This window comes from Lichtheimia ornata, assembly GCF_029851405.1.
Source record: "Lichtheimia ornata isolate CBS 291.66 chromosome Unknown scaffold00003, whole genome shotgun sequence".
NCBI classification, from domain to species: Eukaryota; Fungi; Mucoromycota; class Mucoromycetes; order Mucorales; family Lichtheimiaceae; genus Lichtheimia; species Lichtheimia ornata.
The window spans coordinates 912,980-936,374 of NW_026695323.1; the positions used below are offsets into that span (position 1 = coordinate 912,980).

The 23,395-nt window shown below is 44.9% G+C and overlaps 5 protein-coding genes across 5 annotated transcripts; 2 read left to right on the forward strand and 3 right to left on the reverse strand.

Annotated features, from left to right (window-relative positions):
- Window positions 1–742: 742 nt before the first annotated feature.
- On the forward strand, window positions 743–3,659 carry O0I10_001324 (uncharacterized protein; the record flags this gene model as incomplete). The annotated part of the gene is made up of 2 exons (XM_058481421.1): window positions 743–2,013; window positions 2,087–3,659. 2 exons carry the CDS (start codon window positions 743–745, stop codon window positions 3,657–3,659), a joined length of 2,844 nt encoding a protein of 947 aa, XP_058348059.1.
- Window positions 3,660–3,798: 139 nt separating this feature from the next.
- Window positions 3,799–4,703, reverse strand: O0I10_001325 (uncharacterized protein; the record flags this gene model as incomplete). The annotated part of the gene is made up of 4 exons (XM_058481422.1): window positions 3,799–3,929; window positions 3,994–4,090; window positions 4,161–4,248; window positions 4,315–4,703. 4 exons carry the CDS (start codon window positions 4,701–4,703, stop codon window positions 3,799–3,801), a joined length of 705 nt encoding a protein of 234 aa, XP_058348060.1.
- Window positions 4,704–5,041: 338 nt separating this feature from the next.
- On the forward strand, window positions 5,042–6,184 carry O0I10_001326 (cytosolic Fe-S cluster assembly factor NBP35; the record flags this gene model as incomplete). Its single annotated transcript, XM_058481423.1, has 4 exons — window positions 5,042–5,098; window positions 5,165–5,258; window positions 5,321–6,100; window positions 6,159–6,184. The coding sequence occupies 4 exons, from the start codon at window positions 5,042–5,044 to the stop codon at window positions 6,182–6,184; spliced, it is 957 nt and encodes a 318-aa protein (XP_058348061.1).
- Window positions 6,185–6,284: 100 nt separating this feature from the next.
- Window positions 6,285–6,660, reverse strand: O0I10_001327 (uncharacterized protein; the record flags this gene model as incomplete). Its single annotated transcript, XM_058481424.1, has 2 exons — window positions 6,285–6,439; window positions 6,498–6,660. The coding sequence occupies 2 exons, from the start codon at window positions 6,658–6,660 to the stop codon at window positions 6,285–6,287; spliced, it is 318 nt and encodes a 105-aa protein (XP_058348062.1).
- Window positions 6,661–6,690: 30 nt separating this feature from the next.
- On the reverse strand, window positions 6,691–23,325 carry O0I10_001328 (uncharacterized protein; the record flags this gene model as incomplete). The annotated part of the gene is made up of 15 exons (XM_058481425.1): window positions 6,691–13,548; window positions 13,613–13,757; window positions 13,818–13,888; window positions 13,945–14,075; window positions 14,129–14,252; window positions 14,304–14,465; window positions 14,526–14,677; window positions 14,738–15,062; window positions 15,118–15,378; window positions 15,438–18,836; window positions 18,893–21,936; window positions 21,996–22,336; window positions 22,399–22,712; window positions 22,772–22,847; window positions 22,922–23,325. 15 exons carry the CDS (start codon window positions 23,323–23,325, stop codon window positions 6,691–6,693), a joined length of 15,807 nt encoding a protein of 5,268 aa, XP_058348063.1.
- Window positions 23,326–23,395: the final 70 nt, after the last annotated feature.

Here is a 23,395-nt window from a genome sequence, read left to right on the forward strand (position 1 = left end):
TGTGGGATCTTTGTGAGAGCGAAGATGATCAGCCATCTACCCCCCTGAATGCATTCCCCTTGCAGAGAATCAAGCTTGAGCTTCGGGATCAACAGTGAGTGAGTGAGTGACTCAACGAATGATGATGACTACAGCAAAAGAAAAAGCTGTCATAACCATTGGAACATTTCTTGAAGTGGGTGTGGTTTCTAAAGTAGTGGCTCTACATACCTTGATTTGTGTCGTCGTTGACAAACACGCCTTTTCAGGGAGGTATGTACCCTTATCTTGTCGCTTCGTTGACAAACACACCTTTTTGGGGAGATTCCCTTATCTTGTCCCTTCGTTGACAAGCACACCTTTTCAGGCAGTTTCTCTGATTTTGTACCTTCGTTGGCAAACAACCCGATTTAGGCATTTAGCTACTTTTGGGATTTGCCATGGCAACCAGCCTTGGGCCTTGATACTTTGCAAGTAGATACTCCAATACTCAGCAAATGTTTATGCTCTCACGAGTACGTCCTCGTTACATACTTGTAGGATTTGTCACAGGAGCCATCATAAGCACCACTTAGTAGTAGTATTATCATCTTATTCGAAAAGTACACCTTCTCTAGGTGTTAATAAAGTACCATGCTGCGATACCAACAATGAGCAGCCATCGACAATGAATACCAAAAGCCTTTAAATAAGCCCATGTTTCTTCTCGTCATTCAATCACTCAACCCACAATCCCCTTTGGTGCTTTTTTTCATTGACACCAATGAACTCTGAAATCATCGAACCTCAGCAGCATGAACCAGCAGCGAAAAGGCGCAAACTGCCTAATCAGCGAAAGCAACCCCAAAAGCAGCAGCCATCGTCATCATCATCCAAGCAACTTGTATCACCAAAGTCTCTTGCCAAATCATCCAATGGACGTAAACGCGCCTTTAGTAACATGACCGAGACGGATCTGGTGCAAGATGTGCTGGCAATATTAGGAGACGTGCTTGCGAAAGTCAATGCAGCATTTCCCCATGATGATGACGAAGCAAACCGTCATTCTCGTGCATTGATGACAGCCTTTGTTGCCTTTACGGAAGCGGTTACCGGTTATTTCCTGCATGATGTCAGCAAGATGGATGAACGACCCTTTGCAACCTACATGGCAGCATTCAGTCCTCAAGACCAGATGGCCGATAATGACCCTTGTTTGTACCCTGATGTTGCTTTTCGACAATCGCTTGCCAAGGACATCCAGCGCCAATTGGAAGCCCATGGTGTGCCACGTGAGAAATTATACGACTGCTTGGATACCTTGTTTTCACTTTTCTATGCCAAAAAGACCACTCATGAGCACCAAAAAGGCAACGGACAGTTTTTCACCCCGCAAAAGGTGGTGCACTTTATGTGGGGACGTTGCCTTGACCACAAGAGCAAGAACAAGATACCTCGTGTGCTTGATCCATGCATGGGACTTGGTGCCTTCCTATGCGACTTTTTGAAACGAATGGTGACGCAGCTGCAAATGGATGGTGCCACGTGGGACAACCCTGTAGCACTGCAACAAGCCTTGTGCACGGACATTCCTGCTAATGTTTGGGGCGTCGAATTGGATCCTGTGGCGCTGAAATTAGGCAAGCTCAATGCCATGCTGCATCTTTTACCACTTTATCGCCGTCTACGCCAATTGGTTGGTAGTAACAACATTGATGGGTTACGCATCGATCGCCTCCACCTGTTTTGCAACAACACCATGCTGCTGACACCTTCCACTGGCATTGATCCTTGGGAACAACACGAGCTGCAAGTGTTACGTACAAGCTACTTTGACTATGTTATCACCAATCCTCCTTATATGGTGCAAAAGGACAATCGTATTCCGGTCCCTGATCCAGAGTTATACGATAATGGAATCCTTGGTCGCTGTGTCAAGCAAGCTTACGCCTTCTTCATCTGGTTTTGTCTACAACGGTGTGATCCACAAGATGGTGAAGTGTGCTTCATTACCCCAAGCCATTGGATGACGTCTGAACAAGATAAAAGATTACGGTAAGTACATACATTACATACATTGCATTCATGGCAACATTGATTTATTAACATGTATATGCTATTTATTTAGTATTTGGATGTGGGAAAATTGTGAATTCCTGCAGCTTTATTATTTCAAAGCTTCAAAGGTGTGGCCTCATCTGAATACGGATTCTATGATCTTTCGCCTTCGTATGCGTGGCACTCGACCTCCCAATTTGGATGCACAAGCACTGTTTGTTCGCAACACGGAAGTTGCGGTTTCTCTTCAAGACATCCTTGATTGCTATGTCGCATTCGATCCACAACAGCCACAGCCCAAGCATATGAAGTTCAAGCTCACGCCAACGCATGATACACAACGTATTCACCAGGCCAAGGGGGCGATATTGTCGTTTATGTGCTTGTCACCGCTGACCGATGAGGTGGAGGAGTTTACCCAATCAATGATTCGGCTTTGTAATTCACCTGGTGCCCCACTCAACTATGCCACTGGATGCAGCCCATGGCCTCGTTATGGTCTTGTTGTTCGTACGAAATGGGCTCTTGAGACGTTTGGTGCTCGTTGCTATGCACGTTGGTTGCGTCCCACTTTTTACTGGTCCAGTAAGGGTGCAAGTTCCAAAGGACGCGAAGTTGACTTTTGGCGTGAACGTGATCCTGAACGTATTGTGAAGAGAGAGCTGCCACTTTCTGAAGCCTATGTCCCATTTTGTTCAGCCGAAGATGCCAAAAAGTACTCGTTGATCATTGTGGACAAGGAAGGCATCAAGAAACTTGAAGCCTCAAGGGATCCTGGTGAAGAACGGTTGTATGAGTATTTACAAGAAGCTAAGCACGAATTGCAACCAACCGTCAAGCGCGAAGCAGCCTATAGTCCTTATGCCCGGGCCGGTATGGATCTCCCTGTCAAGATTATCCATCCAACCTTGAACGGCTATCAATCAAAGTATACACCTCGCCAGCGTTTCTTTGTGGATCGAGAACAGCTTTGTGTCACGGATCAATGCGGCTTTTTTACACTTGCTCCTGGGATCGACTTGTCACCTGAATTCTTTTGTGGTCTACTCAATTCAAGCACGCTACTCTATCTCCTTCGTCACCACTGTACCTATGACCAGGAGCAGCGCATGTACTTTTTTGAGCGGCATTTGAAGAACGTTCCATGCTGCAATCTCCCATCAGCATCCTCGCAAGAAGCAGCATTGATGAACGACCTTGTTAATGGGGTGACAACTGCACGTGTTTGGATTAATGCCATTATCCAGGCTAGCGACATCTCGTGCGTGATTACAAGCTTGCGCAGTTGTACATGGGATATCCATCCTCAAGACTTTTCAGCCATCGATGGTTTCTTGATCCAAGATTTCCTTTCAAGTGCAAAGCATACGGCAGAGTGGTCAGATGATGTCAAGACCCATTGGATCTCTCAAACTCTCTTTGAACGACCACACGCAAGATTGGCTGTTGTACTTGTACAGCTGCTCATGCTATCATCACTTTTTCAATACGGCATTGATCAACTTGTCTTCGTGCTTTATCGTATCCCTGGTACCATGCAACATGCAATGGAAGATGAATTGGAGCTTATCGAGTATAGAGAGCAATGGTCCCATGTTACCTTGGATGATATTTTCGATACTGCCCATTCGATCCTTCAATAGTGTCATTTTTCTTTTCTTTTGATGTTTTACAAATAAAGTTCCTTTTTTTGAGTCATACTGTATAATCCTACTACTTTCAGCTTTATTGAGCCCAAGCACTTTATACATACACAACAAGCAATGGTATACAACAACTAAACTATCGTCGAAAGAGAGTTTTCCCAACATTGGATTGAGCTTCACGTTCCAACTTGTACCTTCGATGTGCTTCTCTTAAATGTTCAGGTCGAATAGCACCAGCATCTCCCCATTCTTCCATCACTTCACGTGCTATCATACAAAAACATCATCAATAAAGATTACACAAGTGGATGTGGTTGGTTTGTGTATTTACCTTTCTCTATGATCTCGCCAACGTATACTTTGGAGAAGCCTGCGACTACAATGGCCATGGTTTGCGAACATTGTTGATTCAATACTTGGCTGACCAGCTATAATAAGATCCAAGGTATTATGATCAATCATAGAACCCACTGTGTATCGTCCTCCTTTCAAACATACCCTGCGGACATTGGTCCGATTCAATGCTGATCGTCGATATGCTTCATAACGTTGTAACTGATCATTGGAAAAGTTCTCAAGCAGTAACCTGATAATGGATCATTAGTATTCCAATGCACCACCATTGTATTGTAGTCATGATGATGGTACTCACTTCATATCCTCCTTTTGTTTTTCCATTTGTGCTTGCATATAGGCATCCATATCGGCTGCCAATAGATCTTCCTTGTTCTCATCGTCATCCTCTGCATCGGCTTCAGGTTGCTGCTGTGATTCAGGTTGTGCATTGCTACTGGCTTCTTCGTTTTCTTCAGTGGTGGGGTTATTGGGTACACTTCCTTCGCGATCGGTTTCTACGGAGCCTTGACGAGACACGGAATGCGCTGTGGGGGTTGCGCCACTGTTGCTGGAATTGCTTTGTCGTCTTGGTGTGTTATTGTTGTTGACTGCTGAAGATCGTCGAAATGCTGCTGCTGCTGAGGCGGCTGATGTGGCACGATGTACGGCTGGTGGACTGGTAGCGTTGTAAGGGGAAGGATACATTTGGATAAAGGCGGAAGAAACTTTGCTCTTGCTGGTGTTCGGTCTACGTATGTACTTTATGCTGGTTGCTAATAATACAACGGATGAGGGTTCTTAAAGTAATGCCGCCTGTTTATTCAAGAAAATGAATTCATCTTCATGGAAGCAATCAAGTGCAATCATTCAAGTGTCTACAAAGAAAAAAGGAGATGGTTGTGTGGTGGAAAATGGGACCATGACAAATCCAAGCAGATAAGGGTTGTGAAACCAGATGTAGATTTATGATGTGCCATGTGTCTTAGTAATCTCAGTCATCTCTTTTCTTCCTTCTTTTCATATCCTTTCGTCTACTAACAACAATGTCACCGCCCTACTCGGAAGAAAACGTCCCTGATAACGCACCAGAGCATTGTCCTGTAAGTACTCTTGCCATTACTATACCAATCGAAAGCACACAGCTGATCCGTTGCCATGGACGACAGGGAACTGGAAGCGATCAAGCAGGCAAAGCATCAGCATGTGAAGGCTGTCCCAATCAGAATATCTGTGCCACGGCTCCCAAAGGACCTGATCCCGGTAAGGAATACAACGATGCAACGATAACTTTGTTCAATAGACTCATTGTTGACCTTATATAGCTATTCCATTGATTACAAAGCGTATGGAAACTGTCAAGCGCAAGATCCTGGTGCTTTCCGGCAAAGGCGGTGTAGGCAAATCGAGCTTTACAGCACAACTTGCATTTGCGCTTGCTCATGACGATGATACTCAAGTTGGTGTTATGGATGTGGATATTTGTGGACCCTCGATACCAGTGATTATGGGCTTAATGGGTGAACAAATTCATCAAAGCAACAGTGGATGGCAACCGGTCTTTGTTCAAGAGAATCTTGGTGTCATGAGCATTGGATTTATGTTACCTGACAAGGATGATGCTGTCATTTGGCGTGGACCCAAAAAGAATGGATTAATCAAGCAATTCCTCAAAGACGTCGATTGGGGCACCCTCGATTTCATGTTGGTTGATACACCACCAGGTACATCGGATGAGCATCTTTCAGTGGCAAGTTACCTCAAGGAAAGTGGTATCGATGGCGCTATTGTGATCACAACACCTCAAGAAGTGGCATTGCAGGATGTGCGAAAGGAAATCGACTTTTGTCGCAAGGTGGGCATTCCTGTACTTGGCTTGGTCGAAAACATGTCTGGCTTTGTATGTCCCAATTGCCATGGTGAATCCATGATCTTCCCTCCTTCCACAGGTGGCGCTGAGGCACTTGCCAAGGAAACGGGTATCGAACTTCTTGGCCGTATTCCATTGGATCCAAGGATTGCAAAGAGTTGTGATATGGGCTTGTCCTTTTTGGAAGAATATCCGGATTCACCCGCTTGTCAAGCATACGATGATATTATCGACAGTAAGTGATCCTCCACTTTTATGAAAATTGATTGATTGACTCATTCACACCTTTATAGAACTACGTAACAAGCTGCCATTGTAAAGAAGTCTCTTTTCCATACCATTCCCTCCAATGTACAGATCATTTAAGCATATAATATAAACATGTTGTATTTATCTATCATAATGGTATCTTTGATATTCTAATCTAGTGACAATTGATCGCAACTACCACGCACACACGTGTACCAGTCATCGTTCATGCATTTGCTATCATGGATGTAAGGGCACGGACAATCGATAGGATGGGCTACACAAGCCAACGTATCTTGACAGACGTATTGATCACAGTCAACAGCTACAGAACCAAATGAGTTGTTGTGGGACATGGTCGCAATGACAAGCTTTGATCTTACGTGGACGATGGCGAGAAGCTGCAGGGAATCCAAAGTCGACATTTTCCTCATCTTGGTTGTTGCCAAAGAGCATGGCTTTGAAATCGAGCGAGGCATGGGTGCCTGGAGCGAGGGTGGTAGTTGTAAGAAATAGAGTAGAGAGGGCTAGACTTAGAAGACGCATTTGAGATGAAAGAGATGTATGTTTATTGATTTATGCAGAAACAAAACTGAAATATTGTCGAAGGGCATCTGATAAAGCCTCGGGCAGAGCATTAATATCACGCAATACCATAAAGTACTGGAAGGGGAAGGTTTCAAGATAAGGACGCATTTGAAGAGTGAGCTTGCCATTCACAGTTGCATATTTGACATTGGTCATCTTGAGGATAGAGTCCTTTTCAGGCTTGTTGTCCACCACAATAAAGATCAACATCACTTGTTCATCCATAGCACGGCGAACCAGGCGCATCAGAGTATCGTGATCTTCGCAAATACCATCAGAAATGATAAGTTGTAATTGCCATAACTCTTGATTGCTTGATGACTTTGCAGCTTCAAATAACGAGAGAGAGGATTCAATGAGCTCCTTGACTTGGGTCTTTTGTTGAGCAAATGTAAATTGTTGTAGAACGGATGCACCCGATTCGGAAGTGAAGGGTTGATCAAATGGATGCAACAAGCGTACACGTTCACCAAAGGATGTGATTGAGATGTCACCCACTTCAAGCTGAGAGAGAGCCTTGGAAATCAATGATAGCGTCTCATAAGCAAGCTGTACAGAATGCGATTCAGACATAGACTTGGAATCGTCCACCGAAATCATCACTTGATATTGACGCTTGCTAGGCTTGGTACGTCGAAGCCAAATCTTATCCTTCTTGAATTGACTGGCAATATAAGGAATGATCTTTTTCATGTTGAGACGTTTGCCGGTACGGTAGTCACCCTTGAGCTTTGTCGCCAATGTAGGCTCCAAAATCAAACGCAATTGCTCACAAAGTCCCATAGCCAAATCATGTGTCAAGGTCTCGTATCGTTGCCATAGCTCGCGTGCTTGATGACTATCTCGTCCTTCTTCTCGCCATTCCGATACGGTGGTTTCAAGCTCTTGTCGCATCTGCTCAATTTGTTCAGGATCAAGTGGTTCATGAGCAACCAATGATTCATCCACAGTCAAAGAATGGCTTTCATCAATGGCTTCCATTTCACCAAGACGCTTGGTCACAACAGCTCCACCACGATTCTCACGTTCACCATCAATATCCATTCGTTCTTCTGGTAATGGCATCGTGTCAATGTTGGATTGCTCCTCCTTCTTCTCATCATCCTCATCCACATCCATTTCACCAGCGTGTTGATTCTCATCCTCCGTTGTCTCATCCATAGCTCCCATTTGGATATCTTGCAATTGATCCGGCAATGCATTACCCATGGTTTGCATATCGTGAGCTTCTTCATCATGCTTGACATACTCAAATGCTTGATCCTCATTGACTTTAGCCTCCGTGCTATCTTGAGGGGCTGCTTGCTCATCCTCCTCCTCTTCTTCTTCAGCATCAGCAATATCTGCAAGACGACGACGCCAATCTTCCAATGCATCACCAAGGCTACGTTGAGGATTGGTCTTGGACTCATTGGTTTCAGCCTCTTCTTCACGCTTGGCATCTTCATCCGCCTTGTTCGCACCTTGTTCAGCCATGCCTTGATTCTCCTTACTTTCAGGCTGCTCCTTGTCAAGATCAGCAGCTTCAGATTCATCATTCTCGCCTTGTTGTCCACCACCAGTTGTCGTACTCATGCGTCCGGTTTGGCCTTGAATGCCAAATTGGTTGTCGGCAGATTCCTCCTCAGCAGTAGGCTGCTCACGATTTTGTGCACCACCTTGCTCTTCGGGTTGTTCTTCATCTTCTTCAATATTACCACCCTTCTCACCATCACCGGTTTGGTCGTGCTTCTCCTCGTCATCTTCTTCTTCTTCTTTTTCCTTCTCCTCATCTTCTTGTTGCTCCTCATTATTCACATGCGCTGTGGTATCAGCCATTTCATCATCTTGTTCTTGCTCTTCCTTGTCAGCTTCACCAAGTTGATCAAGAGCATCCTTGAATTGCTCCTGCTCCTCCTCTTCATTCTCGCCAACATCTTCTTCGCCACCTTGATCTTGCATACTTTCATCTTGATCCATATCCATGGGATCCTGGAGTTGCTCCTCACCCTCATTCTGATCACCTTCCATATCCAGATCCTCAGGCAACTCCAAAGTCTCAGCTTCAGGAACATCGACATTCATTTGCTCTCCAGCCTTGTTTTCATCGGCACCTTCGTCATCTTCATTTTCACCTTCACCTTGGTCCTTGTCACCTTCATCACCCTGCTCCTCTTCGTCGACATTGTCTTGCTTATCGGATTCCTTTTGATCGGGTTCTTCGCCTTCACGATCAGGTTGAGGCTTGGATGAATCATCCTCTTGTTCTTCATCTTCTTTGGCAACCACATCCGATTCTTGCTGATCCGATTTTCCTTGTTGATCCACAGTCTTATCGCTATCCTTGCGTTCATCTTGGGCTTCATCATCACCCCACATCTTGTCATCAACTGCATCAGGATCCATGTCATCAACATCGCCAATCTGATCATCAATATCCTCCTCTTCTTCATCCTCGTCATCTTCATTCTCTTCTTGTTGCTCCTCGTCTTGTTCAATGTCTTCGAGCTCGCCTTCGAAATCATTTTCCATATCAATACCCTTCTTTTCTTCCTTGGTATCACCCTTTTCTTGCTGTTGTTGCTGTTCTTCATTTTGGGTACCAAGGACTTGCTCCTCATCTTCAATCTCTTCACTGACATCTTTGGTGCCTTCGCCTTCACCAATACCCGTACCCATCGTCATGCCATCAGCATCGCCTTCTTCACCTTCTTCATCAGCTCCTTGAGGCATACAAAAACCTTTGCTGATAATCACCGTAAACGAGTTGACGAGGGCATAGGTCATCTTCGCCATAGCCTTGTGATGCACCAAAAAGCTGCCCAATGTATGGTCAACCAAAAGCGCATATTGCTGCAAGAATGGATAAGCTTGTTGCAATAACTTGATAGCATCGACAGAATGGTCGGTGGACAATAGTTGATGTGCCATTTCAAATACATCCATACAACGTCGTGCCACCGTTTCGAGATGAAGGGCTTGAACATCAGTGAATTGGTTTGCATGCTCATCCACAATGTAATTGTCAGCCATGTCAGTGCTATCATGGTCATGGTCATTGTCTTGATCAATTTGCATCTTGGGCTTTTGCTTGCTCTTGACAAGGTCTTGTACAGAGACGAGAATGGCATCAATCAACGAATGAATCTTGTTACGCAAATCAGCTGGATGTGCGTCAATCTGGATATCGCCGTCGACATCGGCAAGCAAAGGCTGGTGATCATCAATGGCATGTAAAATGGCATGAATGACATGGGTCATTTCAGGTACTTGATCCATCACGTGACGAAGCTCCGTGCGCAAGGTGGTGGTGATTGTGTTGATTTGTGTATCCATCATGTCACCAATGTCAGCTGTCAAAAGTGCCTTTGCATTGTGTGCCACAAGGTATCGTTCCACAAAACAAGTGTCCACGTGTCGTTGAATCTCTCGCAATTGACGTGCCGTATCTTGCATAAGCATCATAGCTTGCTGCGTGTGCTGACCAACAAATTCACTTTGGATCGAAAGGGTCTTGATGCCTTCACCCACCATTTGCACAAGATCATCAACAAACATCTTATGGCTGATCAAACGTGCACCCAAAGCGGTATCCACAGGGTCCGTGCTAGGTGTACCACGCGTGAAAACGGCCAATTGGACAACAGCACCTTGGAGCATTTGGAGACGTTGCTCAAATCGAGAAGCCACACCACGTTCCTTGGTGACCATCATAAACATGTGCTCTGTAGCACTCATGGCACGCTCTACTTCAAGCATCGATAGGTCCTTGCTGACTTGGGTGGTGCTGAGTGTGCGTAGATGCGTCAAACGAGCCAAACTCTTGTAATAGTAATCATTGGCCTTTGTCCAAAGCTCCACGATTTCGGATACAAAGCCGCTTTCAGTGCTCTTGATGGTATCCATGCCAGCAACATGTTGATTGAAAAGATACGCCGTGTTGCCATTTCGATCGGCCATGGATCCAGGACGTGCCTTCAAACCAAGACGTCTCAACTCCTTCAAAAAGTCCACCAATGCCTTCTTCTTTAAGAGCTTTTGGTTCTTGACAAATGACTTGTTCTCGTCCGTCATGGTGAGTGGTGTTTCCTTTTGGAATGTCTTGATTTGTTGAATAACTTCACTCATAAACGATTCCAATGGAACATCGCCTTCCGTATTTTCAGTGCTGACAAGATCCTCACGGCAATAACGACGCATCTTGTTCAATGTGCCTTGCAAGTCCACCAAATGACGTTTGACAACAACAGCAGCAGTAGCAGAGGTGTCTGGTTGCCAGCTAAATTCCACTTGTGGCACCTTGGTATCCTTGCGTGTCCAAAATTCAGCTCGACCAAGTTGCTCAACAAAGCCAGTGTTGGTGTCATTATAACGCTTGTCGTCACCATATTGGAACATGGCATGCTCTTGGTTGTAGTTGGCAATCACGGTCAACATGGATGTGCCCAACACTTCACGATACTTGCGAATGCACTTGTGCAACTGTAAATGTGTCTTTTGTGCACTTTGCTTGAGAGCATAAATGTTGACATCCTTCCAGCTGGCAATCTTGACAAAGTCCTTGAGCTCTTTCTCGATAGGCTTGCGCAATTGAGCCAATGTAGTGTTGACATAGCTTGTAAATTGGCTATAATACAAGGATACATTGCGTAGGATGGTAGCCATGGTCCACTGGTCTTGATCACCCGTAAGCTCAGCTTGCATCTGAGCTTGTCGATAAAAGCTGTCAAGCATCTTGAGACGGGGTTCAAATTCGATGATGGAGCACGATTGGAAGAACTGGTCGAGCGTCATGAGCAAATCACGTATCTTTTGTTCCTTGTCGTCAACGGCATCAAAGCTGGTATTATGAACAGTGTCATATAAATGGAACCACCATTCGAATGCAGAGTTTTGGCTGTATTGCTCTTGAGCTGCAAGTAACTTGGGCCAGCAATTGAGCTCGAGTTGACGCCAGCTGACAATGAGTGCTGTCAATTCTTCTCGTTGGACACGTAGCGATACATGCTTAGCGGCATAAGCTTCCCAATCCTCGGACTTTTGCAATAGCAACTCAATGCCTGTCAAGAACTTGGACACAGGTGATAGGATTGAAAAGCTGAGTAAGCGATCACAAATATCAATCAAATGCTGCAGCACAACATGCTCGGGCCATTCTTGTTGGATTTCCTTGATACGTTCCTTGAAACGAGTAACGATGGGCTCGACACGCTTGGCCTCCTTCACATTTTCACATGTGTAAAAGTCGTACAAATCGTCACTGGTCTTGCTGAATGAGCTCTCGGCTTCAAGACGTTGAATAGCCCATGCAGTAGCACGCAAATGACCAGCACCACATGCAGCATCGACTTGGCTATCAAAGGCATATGACACCATGGAGGAGAGCTGGCTAGCTGTACGATACGAACGCGACACTTCACGATCCCAAGATTGGTTGGTTCGCTCAAGACGATCAATCTGATATGTATCAAAGATGATACGATGAAGCTTGCCAATGTACCACACATCGCTATTATCGAGGACGGACTCTTCTTCAACTTGATTTGGCAAATGTGCAGAGGTTGAGGATGGCACATCATCATCAGCTTGTTCTTGCAAGTCCGCAAACATCTCGTTGAAATCAGCAAAGGTCTTTTTCATGTCCATTTCATCTTGTTCCTCTTCAGTGGTAGGCTCATATTTCTTGGTACGTGTCTTGTACATTTGCTCCTTCTCAGCCTCCTTTTGACGTTTGTATTCTTGAGCCGATTTCCAAATGCTGACAATTTCTTCAAAGAGACCATTCAAACAAGCAAGATCCTCAAGAGAGATACGGCCATGCGAATCGATACTCATCACCAAGCGTTGAAGAACCACAATCAAGATACCAAGATAGAGGGCCCATTTACGACTTGTTTCAGCACGTTCAAAAACGACTGCCTTGAGCTTGGCAAGTTGAGCAGGTTGTGCAAGCGTAACCCAATCCAAATCAAGACGACGTGCTGCATCAGGGCTGCGAATGAAAAGCTGCACGACATCGCTCAAGAATTCATCTGCCAAATTCTTCTTGCATCGCATCGACACCATGCGTAGACCATACTTGACATCATCAACAGCGACAACAAGAGGTTGTGTAATGTCTCGGTACATGGGATACTTTGCGTGGATACGATCGATAAATTGAAGAGCGTTGCCTTGGATAAGACTTTCACGTTGCAAAGCTGTATCGTTAGCTTGGCTGTCCATCAATGTCTCCAACAAGGAATCAGCGTTGTCGGCAACAAGATGCTTTTGCAAATAGGCAAAGTCCACAAAGATATCCTCAAGTTGAGATTTCTCAGGTCGCAACGAGAAAACAGTAGCGGATGCTGCAAGGGCACCATTGATCTCTTTGAGCTGTGCTTGTTCCTCGTCGATAATTGCATTCGTATCATTGCCAGTCGTAATGTCCTCAATCTTTTGACGAGCCTCGATGCTGACTTCAAGGAGCTGTTGCTTTTGAGCAAGGAGATTGACTCGTAGACGTGGTTCAGCCGTAGGATCGACAGGGTAATCGGGAATGTAGGCTGCAATAAATGCAAGGCCAAGCAATGCACGTGATTTGCCAGCTGCCATGAAAAAGGTGTCAACATCCTTTCGGCGATATTGCTCAATAGCATCCTCAAGAGATGAGATGGCTCGAACATAATATTGGTTGAAGCCTGCTGATTCACCGGATTGCGAGATATCCTTCATCGTCGTCATGACGTCGTCGTAGACACCTTGATCATCCTTCGAATACATGTTTCTTTGCGCCAATGCATGAGCAAAAATCAAGAGACGTTCAAATTGCTTGGTCAATAAGTCGTAAATGTCCTCCTTCAACACTTCAGAGGATGCAACCAGTAACTACAAGCACAAGCAAACTATTTAGCATGCCATCCATTTGGGGTCCAAATGTATCATGGCTTACCTGATAAGCAATCGAGATGATCATGACAAGCTCTAAAGCCTTCTTATCTTGATACATGATATTGGTAGCCAAGAATTGCTTGAGGGACTTGAGTTGACCCAGGGCACTTCGATAAGCAAGAGCCGACATCTTCTCGACGAATGACCTATAATACGCACAAAGGGTTAGATTCTTAATCCATTACAGCGCCAATAATAAAACTTACAAAATATTGAGACATGTCAATGTTTGAACAGCTTGATACAAGATAGCGGGTCCTCCATCATATGAAAGTTTCTATCATGATCATCATCAGCAACCTGGGGTCATTCCTATATATGGATGTAACGTACCACTGGAGTGAAGGATGGTTCGAGCTGATACAAAGCGTTAAAGAAAATGCTGGAGCGCCAAAGTCGTTGATGCCAAACATGGGTTGCATCATGCGTCATACCAGGAAGCGTCGTACGAGATTTCTCGTTGACTATGTGATGCCATCAATAAAAATCACCATTTCCACTATCCTTTCATACTTACATTCGGAATCCAACATCCAAAGAATACGTTGATAAGGAACCAAATCAAGAGGTGGGCGTGTGCTCTTATCAAGAACAAATCGTCTGAATGCACCAATCTTTTCCAATAATTGTGTTCTCGTTTCCTATAATCCTTTGTTATATCATTGTCATCACTAGATTCATATTGGACTTACCTCGTTAGAAGTGTATGAGGACAAAAGGTAGAATGCAGTAACAAGATCCATTTCGGAAAGAGCACTTGCATGATCAAAGATAGGCACCAAGGCTGTATCCCAGGCTGTACGATTGACGACCGAAACCGCTTCTTGATCACTATCCACTTGGCGTTTCACGAGCTAACATCATTGCCATAAGTATCACATCACTTGCGACCAAATATTACCAAATTAACATACCTCAGGCAAATGCACCATGGACTTGGCCAACTTGGAGGCATCCTTGTCATCGTTGTTGTCGACAGCATATAGCGTTGCTACACCTTCGATGATGGTTTCCTTGGTTGCTGACTTTGTTTGTAGCACCATATCCATTGATTTGGACTCGTCATCTATAGAGACAACAACGATTATTAGATCGACTTTGATGACGTGATTTCCAATAAACTTACCTTCACCGGGCTTGTAAGGATTCAAAGTATCGTTGATGGTGGTCAATGCTTGCTCCACGTTGTACAACTTTTCAGTGGCAAGGGTAGCAGGGCAGAAGTGTTTCCATAGAGCCTTCATGGAACGTGAGGTCTCAAAATCAAATCCAGCCATGGCTTCATCAACGAGCGTCGATACGGCAGCAAAATGAGAAAACTCATTATTCTGGATAAGCTCTTGGATAACACGCAAAATGTTGAGATAATTGTCCAAACTGAGTCGATGAGAATGAGCGATATCCCAAGCATGGTCTCTTGCATCAAGGATCTTGACAAGGACATCAATGGTCTATTTTCCACAAAATGAGACAACCAATCGATCCATAGCACTGTTATCCAATTACCTTTTCATCAGCATTTTCATAAGACTTTGAATTCATCCATTCAGCAAACGCCTTGCGAATAGCCATGAAAATGGGCAAGATCAACTTGACAATAGGATGCAAAAGCTGTGCCTCGCTCAAACGATTGTCAACGAAGCAGTAAGATTGTTGCAACGCCGTCATGCTTCCCACCTTGAGGCGCATAGTGGATTTGGCCAAGGCAGCATCTTGATGTTCGAGCTTATAGAGTCGAGCCAACAGTTGGCGAATCTTGATCAAGGTCTAAAGATAGTTTGTGCGTAAGTCAACTAAACATATATCAAACCATGTATATCACTTACGGCATGCTCGGTTGGAAGGATACGGTCTTGGAATGCAGGATGATTGCGTGTTGCGCGAAGGATATAGGCTGTACGCTCCAACATTGCAGGATCGGCAATGGATGCATGTTCGGCCATAAACGTCAGCCAACGCAATCTCAAATCGATATCGCTTGCTGAGGCTGATTCAATAAAGTAATCCCAAGCAACGTCCAAGCTTTGAGTAGATGGGATAACATCGGGGTGTTGGGCTTGCTGCTGAAGTAAATAGGTTGCATAAGCTCCTTGCAATGCTACTGTGGCCAATGCTGAATCATGTTCAAAGAAAGAACCACCAACAAAGTATGGGCAATTGGAAGGTGACAACATTTCTCGCAAGATGTCTTCCTCTTGGATGGCATCGAATAAGCCCTTCAACGTCTCTGGGATCTCAGTAATATCAACAAACACTTGATGGAATGATTCGCGTACAGCACTCTTCAAGGATTGACCACGTTGCAAGCGCTCAACAATATAAGTGGCAAGCATGAGATATTCTCTCACCGATTGATTGCGGCGTCGCGTTACGCTCTTGGCTTCTTGTTGCAGATCATTGAGAAGAATGGGGAGGCGTGCACCACGAATACCAATGCCATTGGTAAGTTTGACAACATCTTGAATATTGGCATTCCAGTTGGCATCCACCAAGGCAATTTCAATACCACGGTTACGCATAGCACGAGACAATTCACCATTGCTGGGATCCACCGTCATAAACATACGGAAATTGGGATGCGGCTTGATCACCTTGACATGGCCATCCACCAAACCTCGTTCGTTCACCATAAGCACACCATCATTTTCAAACAAGGGATTGAGACGATCAAGGACGGATGGGTTGCAAAGATTGGCATTATCGATCAAAAGCCAATGACCTTGCTCCAATGCATTGATTAAAAGACCATCAATCCATTCAAATTTGCCCGCCACTGAAGCCTTCTCCAATTGCTGTAATGTCTTTGCAGCCTCCACAGCTGATGCAATCAAGGATAATGCATCATGATCCACCACCTTGGCTGCATTGTTGAGATTCTCCACCAAACAAGAGAGTAATGTGTAATCGAGACCATCCTTACTATCTTGATGTAACGCATGTTTGGTCTTGAGCGTGAACCATGCATCATTGATTTGGCAAATGGATTGCAAAGCAGCAGCACGTTGTTCATCCGAAACGTTGACATGATACATAAGCAGAGCACACGTGATACGATTGGTGAGAATATCCAATGTTTCCATCACGACATGGCGATGTCGATTCAAATCCACTTGCTCAAATCCACCCAATAACTCCATGGTATCAACGCTATTGTTCATGGCAAATTCTTCAAGCTTGTTGCCAGTCAACTTGCCGAGGAGACGCACCATCGAGGTCTTGCCAGAGGCTGAGGGGCCGGTAACAATAGCCATCCAACTTGATTCCACACATTTCATCAAAGCTTCCATGGGTCCCAAGAAAGAGTGCAACATATGAGATTCACCATCCATCGTATCATTCTTGGATTTTTGAGCAAGGCGTGGTAGATGGGAATGACCCACACGTAATGCTTGTGTTGAAATTTCATAAGGAGGGAACTTGGGTCGGTTGTATTGGGTGTTGAAAACCTGCTCATAGAGCTCAATCACCTTGTCACGATCTTCTTGAGTACGCATACGTTGCAGGTAGATGGTGCCAAGGTACTCTGCTGGATCAGTGGCATTATCCTTTTGCATCAATTCGAGCCAGCGGAAAACATCACGCAAATTGAATTCCCAGGGACTACCCTTGCGTCCAAATCGGCAAAGCACCATGGTTTCACGATACATTTGGGTATTGAATTCAATCATTTGCTTGAGTGTGAGAGCTTCAAATTGAGGGAACAAGTGACCACAAATGAAGAGCAAGTCATCAGCGCTAAGATGCTCAACATACACTTGCGTAAAGCGGTTGACAAACGATTTTGGTAGACCCTTACGACCGCCACCTTGCTGCAATGGATTTTGTGCACCAAATACGCGGAAGCCCTTAGCACAAAAGAACTCACGATCAAGCTCAGGGATATAGACAGCACCACGATGATCCAAACAAGAATTGAGACCTTCCAATACAGACTGCGACGCCAAATTCAATTCATCCAATAATACCCAATCGCCAGCCTTCATCGCTTGCAAAAAGGGGGCATCACGCCAAGCAAATTCGCCACTGTCACCTCCTTCCACTGGCAAATCAGAACCAAAGAGATCCATCAAATCCGTTTGCTCTGACAAGTTGATACGCACAAGACGGTGGCCTGAAGCAGCTGCCAATGCCGATACCAAACTCGTTTTGCCGACACCAGGACTACCTTCAAGAAGAATGGGCTTTTTCAACTGCATAGCACGCACCACACGCATGGCATTGTCGGCTGTGGTAGGTGCCAACAAAGTAAACTTGATATTCGCCTTATCCATGGGACCACGTTCGATACGGAAAGAGCCGATACCAAATTGATCACCCGAAAGTTCAACATTGGTCTTTGCATCACCAAGGATTTCAACTTCGCTTGTTGCATCATGTCGATTGCTGAGTTGCTTAAGACACTTTAGGCGGAAATCATTCAGGGTGTTGCCACTTAGGAAAGAACCCGACGCACCATGAGAACCAAGACCATCGAGCAAAACAAGACATCCACCATGAACAAACGCAAGATCAGGATTCAAGCCGCTATCAACACTTGCATTGATGAAGCGTACCCAAGAGAGAATATCACGTAAGCTCACCACCGTACGTGTTTGACCAAGTGCTTGTGTGAACCAATGAATAAAATCAAGCATGCGAGCACCGTAACCCTTGAGATCGGGATGATCCGTCAGCTGGCCATCAATAATCATCGTCAAGTCTTCTCGATCGGTAACAGAAGGCACCCAAATTTCTGTGAAACGATTTCGCAATGCAGGTGATAGTTCCTTTTTGCCATAATCACCACCAGGATTCATCGTAGCAAGGAATTGGAATCCTTCTTGGCCATAGAGTTCCTCCACATGTTTGCCACCCTTTTCAGCAAGCACCAATAAACGACTTGGCTCAAGCACTGAATTGAGACGTTCAAGCACTGAATCATCTGCCAAAGAAATTTCATCCAACAAAAAGAGGTGACCACCACGCATAGCTTGAACCAGTGGACCATCGTGCCACTCAAAGAGCTGTTCCGAATTGGCATCTCGGTTACGTACAGGGCGTTGACCACCCAACAAGTCACCGGTCTCTGTGTTTTGATGGCAATTGACAATGTGAAGTTCCCGGTTGAATGTCTCTGCTAGCATTTGGCACACCGTGGTCTTGCCACAACCCGTTTCACCCACAAGTAGAACAGGCTCCTTATAACGTAAGCATCGTGCAACAAGGCTGAATAATCGTCGCATGGCCTATAATGTATGTTTTAGTATGCTGTTGTAATACAAATCCAATACGATCTACTAACCTTTGTCCAGACCAAGTTGATATCATCACCACCAGCCTTTTCACGCAAAATACGATCATAGATGGCAAACTCTTCCAATCGTTCGCAGTCGTACATTTGCTCCTCGCTCAATTTGACACGCATGACATCTTCAAGAACCTGCTTGACGACCTTTTTCTCTTCATCCTTACGACAACGTTCAGCAAGCAACATATAACCATGCTCAGCCAATTCCTGATAGCCATTTGGATCACGACCTGCCCAACGGAAAAGATCACGCAAGGTGATGAAGCTATGCTTTTGCTCAAAGAGACGTGAGCTCTTGCGATGTTCCATCAAGGATCGGTACACTTGGACAAGCTTTTTGCAGTAGGAGGGTGCAATTTGACAACGCTTTGAAAGAATGGTTTCAAGCTCATCTTGAGGAATGTCATCAAAATGCAATTCCAAGAAACGATTACGGAAAGCACGTGATAAGGCCTTACGACCACCATACAATCCAGCTGGATTTTGAGTAGCAAAGAGCATGAAATGGGGATGGGGCTTGACGACTTCTTGAGTTTCAGGGATAAGCAATTCACGATTGTCATCCAATAAACGATTCAGTGCTTCCAATACATCCGAAGGGGCCAAGTTGAGTTCATCCAATACGATCCAATAGCCATTACGCAATGCTTCCACCAAGACACCTTCTTGGAACACCAACTTGCCATCATTGTCTGATACATAGGTACCCAAGTACTCTTGAAGATCCGTATGCTCGTGGTTGTTGATACGCACAAAACGATGACCGGTCTTTTTGGCCAAGAATTCAATCATACTTGTCTTGCCTGCCGATGTGGGACCTTGAATAAGCACTGGGAACTTGCGCGACATGATCACACGTGCCAAATTGTAGAGATTGGTTTCCACCGAAGGCGTCAAAATGTAATGACCATCATCTTGAGGCTCGAATTGGCCTTGTTGTAACCAAAAGTAACCGAATTGGATAAAATCATCGCTGGGTTGACGAGGGATTTGAGAAATGAGATGGGTTGGGTTCTTGACACCGCGTAAAATGGTCTTGTGGATCAATTGACGCATCACCGCTTCACTCTCTTTGCTGAGTTGGGTCATGAATGTCATGCAAAAGCCTTCATACAGCGAACGACGTAATCCATAAGTAGGATGAATCTGCACAACGTAGGTCAACGCACGAGAAAGCGTACGCATACTGAAATGGGGTCGCTGATTCGATCCATCCACAAGCTTGTGCTCTTGCGAAAGCTTCTTGGCCTCCAAATAAAACTCTGCCACATCATCACATGCACGCTCATCACCAGTGCAAACACTCGAGAGGTAGCGACGTACAATTTGTAACAAGTCCTCGTATCTTGAATCGGGTGGGTGAACGTAAAACTCGGTGAATCGATTACGTAAACCAGGTGGAAGATCGCGTTTGCCCACATCCGTTGCTGGATTCATACAAGCGAATAATCTGAAATTGGGATGTCGCTTGATAGGTTCCACATCGCCCTTTTCAGTCAACAATAATGATCCTTGTGCATCCTGCAATAATCCAGACAAGCATTCTAAGGTCTCGGTGGTCGCCAAATTGATTTCATCCAGCAAAATCCAATCACCACGTCGAACGGCTTTCACCAAAGCACCTTCCATAAAGCTAAACACAAACTTGTTTTGTGCTTGTACTTGTTGAATGTCGAATTCCTCTAAGCGCTTTTGAAACGTTTTCCATGCGCTTCGAAGTTGTGGCGAAGAGGGCTTTCCACTTTGCTCGTTGCCGAATTTCTGTTCTGCCATCTTGACTGATTGTTGTAAGAGTGCTGCGAAATTCTTCCATTTTTGGTGGACAAACGTTTTGCGCACCATCTCCAAGAACTTTTGATTCTTTTTCACTGAAAATGTACGTTCAAAAAGAGTGTCGAATGTCTCCTTGAGCGGCATAGCAAGAATTCGTCCTTCAACAGGCTTGAAACCACCCAATAAATCAGAGCTATCCGATTGCTGTGACAAGTTGACCACCACGAGATTTTGATGCAACATGTCGGCAAGTTGTTGAACAACGGTCGTTTTACCGGTACCAGTCTCACCCACCAAAAGCGTAGGCTCATTAAGATGGACACATACAGAGATCTTTTCCAATAAACGTAAAGCATGGCCTGTGGTAGCAAAAGGTCGACGATGGCCACGTTTGAGCAATGCCTTTTTCTGCTTCTGGAGACCACTGTAGGCAATTGATGATAGGTTCACACGGCCGATGGCAATAGCATTTTCAGATTGGCGTAAGGTGGGCTTGTATTGATCGACATAGTTGCGAACCATTTCAGGAGAAATTTGAAGAGGCTCACCCACACGTTCGAGAATCACGACCCATGTTGCATAATCAGGGACCATACCACAAAAGCAATCAATGGCTTCACTGAATAAGTCTTGGCGAATGGTGATATCCAATGATGCCTCGATCGCAGCATCGCCTCCAAGCTTCTCTCCAAGTAATGCATTGATACGATGACACCATTTCATCAAATCACGTGTTGAGATAAAACGACCCATTGTGGATGATGAAAGGGAGGAAAAGTTGGGATCTTGATAAATACTGATGACAGCCTTGAACAATCGCATCACGTGTACAGCAAAGTTGCCAATGTAAGAAAACTTGGTTCGCACCACCGTTTCCAATTCCTCCATAGATAAAGGATCCACATTGACACGTGTCCACAAATTGGCTCCAGTCACCATGTCTCCACCACGTGCGCTGAATGCCTTGCCTGATCGTGATGGTACATAAGAGCGTGTACCAAAGAGTTGAAAACCTTCCTTGGCTTGGATTTTTTCTCCACGAGAGGGTATAAAAAGCTGTCGCGTCTCGAGCAATGGAAGAAGTACCGAGATCACTTCAGCTGGTGCCAAATCAATATCCTCAATCAATACCCAACGACCTTCTTGCACCGCCGTTGTCAAGACACCAGGTTGCCAACGAAAAGATCCTGGAGTCGATGTCGATACATAGGTACCAAGAAGCACTTTTGGATCCGTTTGATCACCCAAATGAATCTTGATTAATTCTAGATAGCATGACATTAGCGATACAATCCTTGTTTCATCATCAACTTTTTCAACTTACGGTCACCACGGCCTGTTCGACTTGCCAATTCCTCAACTATAGCTGTCTTGCCTGCACCCGTAACGCCTTCCAACAATGTAGGTGCACCAATGGATAATGCCAAACTCAGGGTATGCAAATTGCGAATCGTTGTCTCCGTAAGCACGAGCTCTGGATGATAACAAGGGCCATCAGACACGTTGTCTTCAGCAGCAGCAGTCATGGTCTTGGGTAGTAATACGCCACACAAATTGGAGGTGAGTGGACACAGGGCGCTGTCATCAATCGTATGCTTGGTGTCATTGTACGTATTCTGAACAAGAGCAATTTGGGCATCTGCAAGCTTTTGTTGTTCCCATAACCTTAAAATGGAGGTTGCATGAATGGCATGTTACACAAACTGTCAAACGGCATTGATACTTACTGTAACATCCTGAGGTCAATATTTTGACCATCCACCACTGCCATTAAGGGTTCCTCCTCGGTATTATCCTCATCCATGCTGTCAGGTGTTCGGGATACAGCTTTGCAAAGATTCGATGTCTGCAAATCGCTCAATTGATAGGCTTTGCTCAAACATAGGATCGTCAAATAGCGAAGGGTTGCATTCGATGCCTTGAGTAGTTGCACTAACGATCCCCAGTTCCACAATGGTACAAATGTTGATGATGAAAATGAAAGTAGTCGATATGTTGTTAACAAGAGGTCTTGCAAATCGGTAGCCATATCATATGGAATCTATGTTGAATGATTGATAAGTATGCTTTCTCATACAATAACCTGAATAGACGTCTTACATTAGTGATATCATGCGGTAAATGATTGAGTCGTTCAAATAATGATGGTGAATTGGTGAAATATGATACAGCCAAGCTATATAGGTGTATGTGTGAGCTGTTTGATCCTGTTGTTGAAACGCATTATCCATCCTCTTCTCTTTTTTTTACCTTTTCACTTGGGGAACGACCGGTAGCAAAACACTGAATGCTTTAGCCACCAATTCTATCTTATGTACAGTGCTGGTTGTCTCCAAGGATGTAGTGAAACCAGGCATTGTCCAGCGAGCAACAAGGTCGATAATGATGGGACGAAAGAGAGACACCATTGGGCGTGTCCAAGGTGGATAACAAAGACATTGCGATAGCTGATCGAGTACTTTTGATTGCTGTACAGAATCGGGTTGATTAAGATATTGTTGGAGGAGCGAGAGGTCGATCGCAGCTGGCAAAGGCGAATCCCGGGAAACACAAGTAGCTTGAAACTGTTGAATGGTCGTTTGCAAGTCGATCGCCAAAGGATTGTATAGATCGCTCATTGTGGAGTGTGCTTCGGACGTATTTGCTTCTGCCATTTTGCGGATCGAGTGTCGGGAAGAGATTGGCTGTTGATCGCTGCAAGAGAGCAAGGTACGATACACCCAC